The 15,057-nt window shown below is 40.7% G+C and overlaps 1 protein-coding gene across 1 annotated transcript in view; it reads left to right on the top strand.

The window, feature by feature from the left end:
• The window catches only part of BICD1 (bicaudal D homolog 1 (Drosophila)), a 99,281-nt gene that overhangs the window by 59,778 nt on the left and 24,446 nt on the right, over positions 1-15,057 (top strand). The window contains exons 5-6 of the mRNA XM_009995213.1: positions 3,521-4,615; positions 12,618-12,769. Of these exons, the coding sequence (XP_009993515.1) occupies positions 3,521-4,615; positions 12,618-12,769 (1,247 nt within the window). The remainder of the gene's footprint in view (positions 1-3,520; positions 4,616-12,617; positions 12,770-15,057) is intronic.

Genomic DNA, 15,057 nt, shown 5'->3' with positions numbered 1-15,057 from the left:
GTTTCCATCTTTTAAATCCACTAGGTAACAAATATACTGAAAATTCTCATATTCCAACATTATCTTGGAAAAGAGCAAGGCTTTCTGCTCTGGTTTGATTGAACATTCCCACTGAACGTGGGAAGAATTATCCGCCTCATCTTTGAAGCCTAGGACTCCTCTCTTCCTTCCATGGTGTTGCTTTTCTGTTCCTGCAGCCATCATCAAATTAAGAAAATTTGGATTAAGTCTCCTTAAAGAAAAAAAGAAAAAAAAAAAGAAGGTCAAGAGGCCTGGATTCTGACTTTCTTCTCCAGTTTCCTGCTACTTTTTGACAAATATGATTCATCTGACATCCAGGGTTCTTCAGATGAGTTTTCCTGTTAATTTGTTCCAGTCTCTGTTAGGAATTGTTCACTGATACTTGGATTTTATTAAAAATAAATTTTAAAAAAGATGATAAATGTCAATGGTAAAATTTGTTTCCATAATTGCGAACTATAGAGCAAATTGGGAAGGAAATCTCAAATTGAAATATTTGAAGAGAAGGATACATCACAAAGTAAATAGAGATACTTTGATTTGCTTTGATTTTAATATTAAAATTATAAAGGCCTTTATTGCAGCTACTAACTTCAATATAAAAAAACTCCCACCAACTGGCCTGAAAAATAACTGCAATTGCTAAAAGTTTGCCATGGGTGGAAATAAGAGTTAATTATTGTCTAGAACAAGAAATATAATTACCATACTTAGAAAAAGAGGAGCCCTTAATATTCAGAAGGTGCACTCAGGGCTGAATTGCAACTTTGGGTTGTTTGGTTTGGTTTTTTTTTTGTCCTTGGAAGTAGGAGCATGTATCTGTAACTTTAAACAGAAGTGGATAATCTTCACCATAGTTACTGGACTAGAATAATTCAAATTCAGTAGATCTGTTTATTTCATTTTGCCTCCTGTCCAGGTTAGTGCATGGGTTTTGAAAGTTCCATGTTTTCTCTGGAAAAAATCCTTTCATTTGAAACAAGTATTTGTTTCCAGAACACATTTATGTTCAGAAGATAAATTATCATAAAGATCCCAGTTAGCTCTGTTATAGTTTTCCTTCACGGTATAAGAGTATAAGGGCTGAGATCAGTAATCTGGCAGGATTGATTCTGTCTGATTAATTTAAGCAGACACTGAAACACCGTGCTGCTGTAACACCAAGTTGTTTTCTTAAAGGAAAGGCTCTCTGGCTGTAAGCTTTAGATTTATTTTTATATTAGTGCAATCTACAGTTAATTTTCTACTTCCATATCAACATGTGTTGACACGTGTCAACATGTCAAAACAGTGGACCCATACATCTTATAAAGCAAACAGCATTTGGTATCCCACATAGGGATTGTTATTATCCATACAATTTCTCCCTGTAAGGTGAGACAGCCCTTTAAATTAACCAAAACTCAGATTTTCATGCATAAGTGTAGCTCACCTTACCAGCCTGAAGGAACCTTCATTATCTGAGGTGGGTAATGCAATTAACAATTAAGCCTGCTGTACCAGGTAGTAACAACTAGAGTTCAGCTGAAAGTTTCTGCTGAGAGTAGACCTGTGGCAGACTGCTCAGTTGAAAAAACAAAGGAAAGCCACTTAAGAGTCTTTGGTTGGGTCACTCTTAGGCTCCCCAGGACAGATCTGACCCAAAACTCTGGGAAAAGAAATCACCTTCTAAGAAGATGCCCTCAGCAAAGTGGAAGGTTGCCCTATTTTTGGATTTCCCCAACAAGAGTGGGCTGACACAGGGCTTGAGTAGTCAGGGGGACGGCTGGCAGACTGAGGCAGCAAAGGGGGAACAATGTCAAATGGAGAAGTGTACCAATATACTCAAGGTACTTGGCTGTCTTCTTCTGCACAGACTGTAGTGTCTAATGTGGAGTGCCCTACATCTAGGGAGACAGCCTCTTCCTGGATCATAAATTAATGATGAGGTTTGGTCCTGTTTAATTCTTAAGCCATTAGTCACCTGTACACAAGGAAGCTAGGCTGATTTATTTATTTTTTTTAGACGTTTTTAATATGACTTCTATTTTGATTGAAGTTTTTGCCTGCATTTGATTGCATGTTCTAATAGAAGCCATGTTTTGAAAACCTGTCTGTAAAACCAGGGAATCATCATATGCTTTAGTGCCTTAAGACTTCTGAGCAGCAGGCACTGCTCAAAAGCCTCGTTATGAGAAAACAGGAGTTAGAACCACTCTTTGGAACATTTTGTGAGATAGCATTTATACCCTCTTGGTCTCTAAAAGGCTTTTATTTTTCCTCAGTAAGATTCATGATAGCTGATTTGACTGTGTTCCAAACACTACCTGGGGGGATGCTGATAGAGAAGGAAAGACTTTTTAAAGGGTTTTTCAGAACTGACAGCTGTGAATTCTCGGACTCAGTAATTCAGCTACTCATAAAGGGAATTTGGAATGTGTTTTTTTCACTGCATGTGTAAACACAGGGCTGAGATACTGCAAGCATGGGACAGAAAGAGCAGAAAACCTGGTAGGCTCAGGATCCTGTTGCAAAACCCATGGAAGGAAGAAGGATCCCGTCTCCTTGTGACTTCCTCTGCTTCCCAATTCACAATTCAGAACAGGACAAAGGCTTAGAAGGAAGCCAGAGCATTACACTTAAAACTTGAAGTCTTTCAGGTGTGCTATCAGAAGTGGCAGATAGCTGAGCAGATACAATTTTAATGTTTTTTTTTTGTTCACTTGCTTTAAGATGCTTGTGTTAAAACTTCTAGGGGAGTCCTCCATGACCTCTTTTGCTGTTGGACATCCATATTTCTCTGTGGATATTCAGAAATTCACTTAATAGCTCAGTTGTTAGTTATACCAGAAATCCCACTTTTTATGCCTTGTCTTTAAAAGGATGGATTGTGCTTACAGTTAACTGCTGGGGATGAGGAGTCCTGTGAGTTGCACATGCTCAGTCTCATGATCATGTTACATTCACACACAGTGGGTTATTTAATCTGTGAAAATATACACAGTCATTTGTTTACTGTATTTGCATACAGTAATCAAGCCTTAATGAAAGTTTGTAACAGTGTAAATATATAAAAAATTGGTAGAGTTATTAATGAGAAATAGAAATTAGAACTCCATTAAGATATGTGTATACAGCAGTGAAATGGCTTATAGTTGACAGTGATGCAGTTCTTACCTTTGGAAACATATGTTGTTACAACTCCCCCATCATCACTTTAGCTGACTAGGCACTTACTTCTTGGGTACTAAGTAATTCTTTGATGGGCAACGTGTAAAATTGTGACCTAGTGATATTGCAAATTGTAACAGAGGCTGTGACTTTATCACCCTCTAAGTTACACGCCTCTCTCTCTGACTTAATTTTATGGTTCAAGTGTATATGGCTAAAATAACATGGAACCTCTCAAGTTGCACGGGTAGAGTAGGGGAATGGAAGAAGAGATCAATGTGATTGCAGAGTTTGGTGTTCAGCACAGGTGTGATGAGATCCTGGGTTTCTTACTTTGACTCTGTTGCAGGTGGAGAGAGAGAAGGCCATTCTCCTGGCCAACCTGCAGGAGTCTCAAACGCAACTGGAGCACACGAAGGGAGCCCTGACCGAGCAGCACGAGCGGGTCCACAGGCTCACGGAGCACGTCAACGCCATGAGGGGGCTGCAGAGCAACAAGGAGCTGAAAGCTGAGCTTGATGGTGAAAAGGGCCGAGACCCTGGTGAGGAAGCACATGACTATGAAGTGGACATCAATGGCTTGGAGATCCTAGAATGTAAATACAAAGTAGCTGTTACTGAGGTAATAGACCTTAAAGCAGAAATCAAAGCCTTAAAGGAGAAATATAATAAATATGTGGAAAACTACACTGAAGAGAAGGCCAAGTATGAGAGCAGAATCCAGACATATGATGAACAGGTGACAAATCTGGAGAAGTCGACTAAGGAAAGCCAGGAAAAAATGGTCCACATGGAAAAGGAATTGCAAAGGATGACAAGCATAGCAAATGAAAACCATAATACCCTCAACACCGCCCAGGATGAGCTGGTGACATTTAGTGAGGAGCTGGCTCAGCTCTACCATCATGTCTGCCTGTGCAACAATGAGACACCAAACAGGGTCATGTTGGACTATTACAGGCAGAGCAGAGTCACTCGCAGCGGGAGCCTGAAAGGGCCAGATGATCCTCGAGGCCTCCTTTCCCCACGGCTCGCCAGAAGGGGGGTGGCATCACCCGTAGAAGCCAGAACCCCGACTGAGCAGGTGACGAAAGAGCCCGCGGAACCTGGCAAGGAGCAGAGCCCAACAAAAACACCCACCATTTCTCCTGTCATCACAGCCCCTCCTTCCTCCCCTGTCTCTGACACCAGTGATATCCGCAAAGAGCCGATGAACATCTACAACCTCAACGCCATCATACGGGACCAAATCAAGCACCTGCAGAAGGCCGTCGATCGGTCGCTGCAGCTGTCGCGCCAGCGTGCGGCAGCTCGGGAGCTGGCGCCCATGATCGATAAAGACAAGGAGGCCTTAATGGAAGAGATACTGAAACTGAAATCACTCCTGAGTACAAAGCGGGAGCAGATTGCAACCCTGAGAGCGGTGCTGAAAGCCAACAAGCAGGTAAGAATGCTAATAAAGCAGTCAGTCTGGAACCTCTGTTATTTACACAGGTCACTTGAAAGCTTTCCCAGGAGTATTTCAAGAGAGATTTTACTCACAGGTTAGTTACCCTCTCACTCAATCATGGCAAGGGCAGACCTTCCCTCCCTCCCTCCCTGCCTCCTCTTTCAGCTCTTCAGCTCTGCTTTTCTCAGCACACATCATTCACCAAGGGCACAGGCAGAAGAGACTTTGCTGAGGAGCAGGAAAAAGGCATAGGAGCAGGGAGGCATCAACTACCACCCAGCCTGATGGACAGGCCTGTTCCTATTATTATTGTGAAACAAAAATATTCCCAACATTGGAAAACAAAACAGGAGGCTCTCAGGGACATGCTGACCCCTCACCAGGGCAGGTACTGCTGGAGTGGTGGGGAAGACAGCATAGGGGAGACCACCTGGGCCACCACCTCAGAGGGTGCTAGTGGCCCCTCTGGTGGGGTTTAGTGATGCAGATGGTCCAAGCTGCGTTCTTGTCTCTCGATAATGCTTCACAGGCTGCAAAACTTTAATGACCCCTCCCCCACCCCTGAAAATTTAAGGGGGTTAAAAATAAATGTCATAAAAGCTAAAGCAAGCCTCAGGAAGAGAATGGCAGGCATAAGACAAATATGTTTACAAATATGTAAGGGGTGAGTGTCAAGGAGATGGAGTTAGGCTTTTCTCAGTGATGACCAGTGATAGGACAAGGGGTAATGGGTGCAAATTGGAGCATAGGAGGTTCAAGGTGAATATCCTAAAAATTTTTTTTACTGTGAGAGTGACAGAGCCCTGGAACAGACTGCCCAGAGAGGTTGTGGAGTCTCCTTCGCTGGAGACATTCAAAACCCACCTGGGTGTGTTCCTGTGTGATGTACTCTGGGTGATCCTGCTCTGGCAGGGGGGTTGGACTAGATGATCTTTCAGGTCCCTTCCAACCCCTAGGATTCTATGATTCTGTGATTCTGTGATTCTATGATTCTAAGACTATGACCAGTGGCTTTGGACTGTACAGAAGCTTGACATTTGATAAGACAGTAGATGAAATGCTTAGTTATTTTCATTACAAGTGGCTGGCATTTAAAAAAATTTCTCTTTAGTCAGAAATAATTTCTTCTGCCGCTGTAACATTTTTAGTCTTTTCAGAAATAAAATCAGGGGGCTGGTTATTTTAATAAAAGGGACATCACTATATGATGAAACTGACTGAAAGAGTAACTGCAAGGTTGTGTTTTTTTTAAGAAGGATTCATTACAAAGTTCTATTTTAAAAGAATAAAGCATTTAAAATGTTTATTTTGAAACTTCATACAGCTTAAAAAAATAATCAAACCACTTTATTTTTTATGTTTCACCAACGTAAATAAGTTGAAAATTACTGCATTTTATATGCAAAAAGAGGACCATGTAATGGCCTGTTTTTAAAGATGACTGTACTTTTTTTTTTTTTTTCTTAGTGTATCCTCCTAAGCCGTTTGTATTCATTTGATTCCAGGTCTGCAAACACTTTAGCAAGTTAAAGTTAAACATGCAAATAGTTTTATTTACTTTGGTGCATCTTCTTATGCCGAAGATTAAGTGTGAAGGCAGGAGGCTGCAGCAGCAAATCATCACTCCAGACTGCCTGGGATTTTTCTCATGGAAAAGTGGCACAGTAATCACCACATAGAAGCATGAATCCTGGTTAATGGCTTGGGATAATATTAGCTAATGACAATGATGGGGTTTCAGCGTTCAAATTCCCAATAGTCAAGTAATGTGAAGTTACAGTTTCAAGTTTGATTGCTGGATCTGTAACTGCATTTCTAGAGTACTGGGGATTTTAAAATTGCAGCAATATTTCAATATATGTTGAATCTTTTCTAGCATTTCCCCCCCTCCATTATAACATTTGTTAAAGATTAATTCAAGTAATTAAATGCCATCCCTAGCTAAGCAATAATAGCTCTGAGCAATATAGGTGGATTTTCATGTAATTAAAATGTAATTAAGATGTAATTGAGGAATATGGGTTTAGGTTCCAAATTAAATGTATTTTTCCATTAGCTTGCAACTATCATTTGTTTTCTTGACACTACTAGCGAATCTAGTTCAGTCTTGCTCTTCTGTTGTTGTCAAAAATGAGGGATCATCCTAGAACATTCTCAATGAAATGGGAAAAATATATTTGCTGAGTAAGGAGGTGGTATTAATTAAATTTATAATATCAGCAGCATAGATATTGGTAACTGTACAACTGGGTGTGGAATCTTGTACTGTTCATTCCAACCTAATATCAAAATCCTCAAACTCTCAAGTTAAAAGACTTAATAATATATAAGGATAGGAGAAATTTGAAGTTGCAGAGAGGGAGGGGTAAGTTTTATTATGTGGTAGCAGTACTGCCAGCTTCAAGAGATGGGTGTATGCCAGGATCCAAAGCACATCTCCTTTTCCTAAAATGGGAGACGAGATTCCTCCTCTTGAGCTCTTCTCCTCCAAACTAGTAAGCTTTTAGGTTGCAGTAGGCTGGGGATACTTTTCGTTTGTGGGATGCAGTTTAGATTAGCCTATGGAAGACACCTGGCTCAGTTTTTCACATTTGCTCCAGAACCACAGAAGCCAGAATCTGGATTTGTTAAAAACCTTCCTCGAGCCCAAATGAAGCTGACATTAATAGGAAACGCTGCCTTCTCATCCCTTCCGCAGTAGGATGGGAAGGTGCTGGTGCCGAGGGGGAGCTGGAGCAGCCTCTGCCAGGGACAGCCTGCAGCTGGGGGGGCTGGATGCCCCGGCCCCTCCTCATCCTCCCCTGCGGCCACACCGCGCCCCGTTGTGCTTTGTAGCAACGCTGTCACCAAAAAAAACCAACCCCAAACCCATATAGTTAGCACTCCGGTGATGTTCTAGGCGGAGCTTTTTTGATTGAAATGATACTGGAAAGCAAGAGGAGCGCGATCAAAGGCACTGTAAAAACGGGGAGACTTGGCCTCCCTGGGGAATCTCGGCATCCAGGTCCCGGGGGGCAAAGCAGGAGCCGGCCCGGGGTCTGACTCTGCGGGCTGGGTTCCAGTAGGGAATCACACCCTTTAACCGGGCAAACACGGCTGCTATCTAGTGACCATCAGAAGCATTGCAACACCCGATTCAAGCGGGAATTGTCTCTCCTGGCTTCGCCGCAGGGCACCGACATCCTCGGATGCCCAGCTACACGGGGGGAAATGGTTCATCCCAAGAGAAGAAGATGAGAGTTTCTGCCTCCCGACTTCAGTTGTGTTCCCTTCTCTCAGTGACTCACCTGGCGGCAGGGGAGCCCTGAGGGACACACCGTGTCGAATCTCACAAGATGTTGCCTAATATAATGCATTCGGCAATATCTGATGTTATTTCTTTTAAATCTAGCTATATTTTCTTTAGTAATGTTTTCATGTCAGCATTAGGCTGGGCCACAAACAGACTACACAAAACACAATCATATATATATATATAAAAGGAGGGCAAGATTTCCTCTAGGAAGCTACAGACCTAAGCACGGGAAAGCAGATTATTAAATCAATTGCTCAAAATAACAAGGCACATGTATCTTGCTAGCGTTCTTGCTTACCTCATCTTGATTTATGTATCCATTTATTTGTGTCCATAATTACTGTGTCAGCACCAGTTTTGTGAAGCAAACTCAATTAGCATTAGCATTCTCAAGTAGCATAAATTGTAAAGTAATATTGAATTAATGATATAACTTGTAGGACTGGTTCAATAGTGGGTTTAATGTTGATTTCTAATAACATCCATAAAACAAAGCTGCCTGTCAAGGGAATTTATTATCCTGAAGTTCTGATTGAAAACACGTATTATTCTCATAGGTAAATGGTTAGATGGGAAGGAGTCGAGTGAGCAAGACCTTCATATCTGTATTGGGAGTAACTACGATGTCTCAAGCTCCCATAACTGAGATACTGATAAAAGTCCTTCAGAAACAATAGCTGGATAACCCTAGACATACAGCACCTGATCTAGAAACAAAAGCCCTGATGTTATATAGAGAGAATGCTGGGTGGAAAGATTTAGTAGAATGTATGACTTCTGCACTAAAACAGCCTACTATTCTGCTTTCCTGTATGAAAAAATACCACGGTACGACTTAATTTCTTTTTGCAACTTTTTTTTTTTTTTCCAGTTTGGTTTGCTTCTCACACTGTTAGTGTAAGGTAACCTTTAGGAAGCTGGGTTTGGGCAAACATCTCTTCAGTAAGGATAAGGAGGAGGATGAAAAGGATGTCATTAGCTCTGGTGGCAGTGCCTTGGGTCCTGAGACTGGGGTGTGTGACCACCTCAAGCTGTGCAATGCCATGGCTGGGCTTTGGGGACAGCAGGGCTGAGCTCTGCTTGCCCAGCTTTCTGTTCCTGGATAATGTTTTGCACTCTGCAGGAGCCAGAGATCTCTGCTGCCTTCTGGCCTTGCTGTCAGCTCCAGGAGATTGCTTCTGCTCAGCAAATGCTACGTGCTCTGTGAACCATTAATTCTGTGTCTACGGGTGGCTTGCTGAGTGGCTGTATAGTTGGTTTGCCCAGTTCTTTGGCATGACTGGTCTCCTGACAGGAGGGTTGTCAACATCTCTCCTATCTTACTGCATTATTTACTTCACTGAAGAGCATTCACACACCTTTCTGTGTTCTCATCCTTTCTTTGTGCTCCCCATTTCCATGTTTGTTGCTCAGAGGTTGCATCTTTATGTGGAGCAGAGTTCTCTGATTTCTCAGACACAATTTTGTAGTTAACCACCGCTTAAAATCAAATGCTGAATAAAGACCTGTTAAAAACAAAGCCAGGTCCTCAGTGTCTGTTTCCTTCTGGCACCCACTACTTGGAGGTGTTGCCCCATCATTCCTTTCAGACCACTTTCTGAACATACAGTTCTCTCCAAGTCTTTAATGTCTAGATTTTCCCCCCCAAGAACTGAGTTCAGGCACAACCACACCTTTATGGCTCAACAGGCTCGATTTTGGAGACTGACTGAAAGGAAGAACAAATGGAAATAATTATGACTACTGCTGGGTCTGGAGGAATAGTAACATGAAGCTATGGCTGCAGTTCATTTTGTCCCTGTTACTCTTGGCACAGTATAGCAGTACAGCTGAGGTGACCAGAAACACACATACCTCTGAAAGACAGAGTTCAAGTTCCACTTCTCCCCTCAGCCTCACACTCCATCATGTGTTCTGGCTTCAAAGTGTTTCAGGGGAGTTTTCTGCCTTTTCTTTCTCCCCAGACTGGCTTACCATGAGCACAGAAGAAAACTACCAGATGTGCAAAGAGTAGGGATGGGGAAGGGCTGGGTAATTATTCTTTTTGTAGCAGTTAGCAGACAGAGATTGACATAGCTGCATTGTAAAATAGCATTTTCTGAGCCAAATAGTTAACAGCAATTGGCTTCATCCAGTCCCAATCTCATGAGCTGTAGGTAACCTGTGCATCTGCACCATCTCGTGCCAGCTGGCTCTTAGAAGGACCTCTTGAGCCCCACGCTAAAGCCATGTACTGCTGCTCTTCTGGCCCTGGCTGCAGGTTCCAACAGAAGCTTCCCCAGCTTGCTTGCCACTTTTTTCTCTTTTTAAAAACTCCTTTTTGTTAGTTTTGTTCCCTGTTAGAGCACTTGTGCCCATTCTTTCTTCACTTAGGACACTTTCAGAAGGGAACCCTTGACAGCCTGCAAAGGGGTATGTTCAAAAGCCTGTCTGCTGCGTGGAGAGCCACTGGGCACTTCCAATAGGTTTTGCAATTTCTGCTTTGTGTTCAGTGTGTTATTTTATGCAAAACTCTAATAAGAAGGAAGCAAAGATTTGATGATTTGACACAGTCCTTCCTCTGCTACCTTTATTCACCAAGTAAATTATATTTCTAAGTTATTTTTCATCCTGTAGTGTTATGTGTCCATTTAACTTACTTTACTTGTGCACAGTTTCAGTGATGTGTAGATTACTGGGTTTACATGGAACGTGTAATTTCACTGCTGAAACAATTAAACTTTGTATTATTATTAGTTTTTAAGTCTAGCGTTAGGTGGCCCATATATTTAACTCATTTTCATTCCTAAACAAAGGAAAATCTTTACATTAATTCTGTATTTGAATATGAGGTATTACAGATTAAGGGGCATGGGGCTGTGTTTTTCTTATTGACATCTGAATTCTTGCTGTAGGGGCAAAGCAGAACTCAGTTTGAGCTATAGAGTCTACCTGTGCTCTCATAAATCACTTTTGCTTCATTAGTCATCTTAAAATTCTTTTTAAAAATCTGATTTAATTGTATCTGTTAAATGGGAATTTGTCATCTGATGCACAATTTCCTAGATATCTCTTCCAAAAAATAGTTCTATTAAACATAGCTAATCCCTCTTCTCCGTGTTACTTTATGTTTGCACATTTTTGCTCATGGCTGGAAACAGATAGAAAGCTGATTATTTCTATTTTATCCCACCAAGGTATAGGATGGTGTTTTCCATCCTACGTTATACTGAAGCCTCTGTCAGTAAGGTTGAGAAAAGCTGCATTTATTTCAATATATCCCTAAGCAGTTGATTTTTTTTTTTAAATTGTATTGCTAATGATAACAAATTTGGCATGGAAAAACCCATCTGTTTAAAATGACAGTAGTTACTAGTGATTGAAAAACAATCTTTTCTGTCAATGTGATCTAATGTGGAAGTAGAGAAAACATTATTGGTGAATGTTTAACTGGGAAAAAAAATAATTGTTTTAATCCTGCCATTTCTAACTATGCTGTTTCCCCAGACACAAATTAATAGAGTCATATTTTAGATAACGTGTCTTTTAGTTAAGAGGCATTGTTAGTGGGAAGTGTATTGAGTTTTAGAAAACAGAGCTTAAAATAGATTTCCAACTGTTTGGCCATTACCATTTTTTGTCATGTCCCCTTGCTTGTTGCTTTAAACTAATCTTCTTCCACACTTCTCTCCCCTGATGATGGCTCCTGAATCCATAAGATCAACAATAGGGGAAACTGATTGCCTATATAAAATGCTGCAACTCAGTATGCACTAAATTAATTGAAAAAACAACATAACCCCCTCTGGGTAAATGTAAAAGGGAACTTTTTTTATTTTCTCAATCTCATTCAATGGCAATAATTTTAGATGTCTCATAGCAGCAGTAGGTATAAAGCCTCTATGAAATTCTGTATTTTGAATAACTTCAAATTTATACTAAACTCCATATATAAAGAAGAAGGTTCACCTCTTGCAAAAAATAAGACAAATATAGCTATTAAAAGCAATAAGGCAGAAAATTAAAGAAATTTGATGGATTACATTGAAAAAAGAATGGAGGCAGCAGAAAAAATGAAGGAATAGGATGACTACAAAATCTTGCTTTCCTGTTAAGTGAAAAATCTAATTTACACTTTTTTTTTGTTCTTTTTTTTATAGTGGTTAAAACTGCCAAAATAATGCTGGGTTGCACAACAGGAGGCATTGCCAGTGCTCAGACATAAGAGCAAGCTGTCAGCTCCTGGCAGTCATCTGGGCCAAGAAAAGCCTCAGCTGGTAGGAAGCATGAGGTGAAACACCTTAATCCCACCTCAGCTACAGAGGCTGAGTCTCATGTGCCTTGTGTCCTGTTTGCAAGGTGGTCAGGGGACACACCTGGTTTTTACTGTAGCTCAGGCTACACAGTACCAGCTCCTTAAGTTACAGTAATTTACTCACTTGCCTGAGTCCTCAACACACAGCTGCACAGTTTTGCAGAGACGTTTAAGGTGCAGAGTTGTTGCTGGTGCATTGAAATTGGCTTTGTTCTGTCAGTTGCTTTCTCCTTTCCCTGGTTTCATGGGGTACAACTTAAAAGACAACATTAAAGGGTGCAGTGAAGCTCAGGTCTAGATTCTTTTATTGTGTGAATGAAGAGGGAATCCAAAAGTGAAATCAGCCAGAGCATCTTGGCTCTAGCCAGAGATCTCATATCTCTCTATGTCCTTGTTTGTATTTTCAGACAGCTGAAGTGGCACTAGCCAATTTGAAGAATAAGTATGAAAATGAAAAAGCAATGGTTACTGAAACCATGACCAAACTACGGAATGAATTAAAGGCTTTGAAGGAAGATGCAGCAACCTTCTCATCCTTGAGAGCAATGTTTGCCACCAGGTAAGGGAAATGGTTTCACTGTCTGGCTCAGCACTGTAAAACTAGGTGTGTATGTGCTAAGTGAGAACAGACTTAGCCCCATGTTCGGAGGAGAGACAGAAATTATTTTCTGCAAGGTCAAGGGTTTGCTGGATGAAGGTGAATGAGTTTTACAGTATGCACTGTGCAAAACCTGCAAGCTTTCAAGTGTTGTTGAGTGCATATCTTAGAAACTAAAGCTGAAGAATAGCAATGTCAATAAAACCTTGAACAAAGTGTTATAAATGCCGATATGAATCTCCATTATATTTGCATTTATAGGGCTTTTTAAAGTGGAAATCAAAAGTAGATTTATGTGGCTGTTTTTCACATTCAGAAGTAAGTAGTGATTCTGTCATGTAAAGCTATTGTATGGTTAATGATGATCTTCAGAATCCTATGTTTTCATTATCGTGAGATTCGTTGCTTACCACTAGTAAGTGGTTTCATCAACTAGCCTGTGCTGTAATCCAGCACTAATAAATGTGAGGCCACTGCAATTTCCCACTCCAGCATGAATTCTTATTTTATCTCACTGTGATACTCAATTTATTATCTTCTCCTTCACAGGATAAAAGTTTCACTTTTCTTCTGTAACACGGTTCCTCCTGCCAGGACAGTAATTAATCATCTCTCATCTTTCCTTCTCCCACTCCTTCTTCAGAAGAGCTTTTGGTTTTAGCTGCTTTTTTTAAAAAGGTTACTAAAATTATTTTTAAAAAAAGAAAAAAAAAGATCCGATGCTTTTATCAATAAACCCTTAACTGCCAAATAAGGAGAGAAATTAGTACTATCAGGAAATTACTCTGCTGTATGAAGGCCTTTTTTTCCCCTTTTGGTCAAACACAATGCAGATTTCTTGCTTGTGCTTTCACCCATAAGACTTCTTCATGCCTCATGGCAACATCTGTCCAGTGCTCCCTGCAGTTTATAGATGCCATCTCACCTCTTACCTTCTAAGGTCCTTTGTTGCTCAGTGACAGTGGCACCAGCAGCTGGGAGAGGTGGGGAGGAAGGAGAAGGGACATTTACATGCTGTGACATTGGTGCTGTGTACAAATTCATCATAGGTTCATCGTCAGAAGAGTACGTGTAGTGCCATAATGGAAAAGAAGAACCAACTCAGCAGGTGGTGTGAACCAAGGTAGCTCCATTGATTTCATTGACATCTAAAGATTTTGTTCAAGAAAGCAAATTTGTGTGTCTATTAGAAACGCATCTGTCAGTCTTTATTTGCAAGCTCATTAATCTAGGAGATACATGAATGTACTAACTCTACAAGACTACCTAGAAAGCTACTAACTCCAGAGGAGATGAGTGGCATCATGAGCACAATGCAAACAATGGTCTTGCATGGAGCAAAAAACATCAACCCGTGAGATTAAACAAGTTTGCCAGGATTGTTACTTAAATGGAATGTTAGGTTGTTGGTGTACTGAATGCTCTTTACCCCATTTGGGCATCCTGAGTGCACACTTCTGCTGGGTTTATGACATATCCTAAAGCCAGTGGGAACCAGCAGCATCTTTTCCGTGAGAATTAGTCTTACAGGCTTAGATGTCTTGTGTATAGGAGGCAACAAAGCTTCTGTTTCTCTTCTGTTAGCTATAAAGAGAATCTGGGTAACTGGCCAAGTTACAGATTTCCACTTTGTCTAAGGTTAATAGAGATAAGTGCCACCTAAAACATCTACTGCTGCTGGTACACTCTATGCAGTACTGACCAAACACTCATTGCATGGCCTGTAGAACATGTCCCTGCCCTTAAGGTCATAATCTTTGCCCAGTATTTTCTGAGCACAGTTGTAAAAAGACATTAACTGCAAGGTCTTGCACATCAGTGCGCTCCTATAGATTTTTTTTGTTGTAAAATATCCCTTTTCATTCCCTGCTGTGGAATCTAATGGCCTTTATAATTAAATCAATCTTCCTCAATGTTCAAATCATTGACTCATTCTGAATACTTCATTTGGAATCACATTTGTTTAAATGACAGAGAACTAATATGCTCTAGATGCCTGTTTAAGAAGAGAAAGCTGTTTGAAAAGACTCCATGCAGTAACATTTGATGCAATAACAACCTTCAGCATAAAAAGTAATTTAAAAATCTTCTGTTAAATAAAACAGTGGTTTCCATGGTAATCCTTCATCAGATGGAACATACTCCTGAATTTATACTTTGGGAGAACATCCCTCTGATAGTACTGCTATATTACAGATCTGAAAATTATTCCATATATTGTTTGATAGAGCAATATCCTTTCTTTTTCA

This window comes from Chaetura pelagica, unplaced genomic scaffold (assembly GCF_000747805.2).
Source record: "Chaetura pelagica isolate M959 unplaced genomic scaffold, ChaPel_1.0 scaffold343, whole genome shotgun sequence".
NCBI lineage: Eukaryota > Metazoa > Chordata > Aves > Apodiformes > Apodidae > Chaetura > Chaetura pelagica.
The sequence above is the reverse complement of the archived record's forward strand: the minus strand, read 5'-3'. Positions and strand labels throughout refer to the sequence as shown.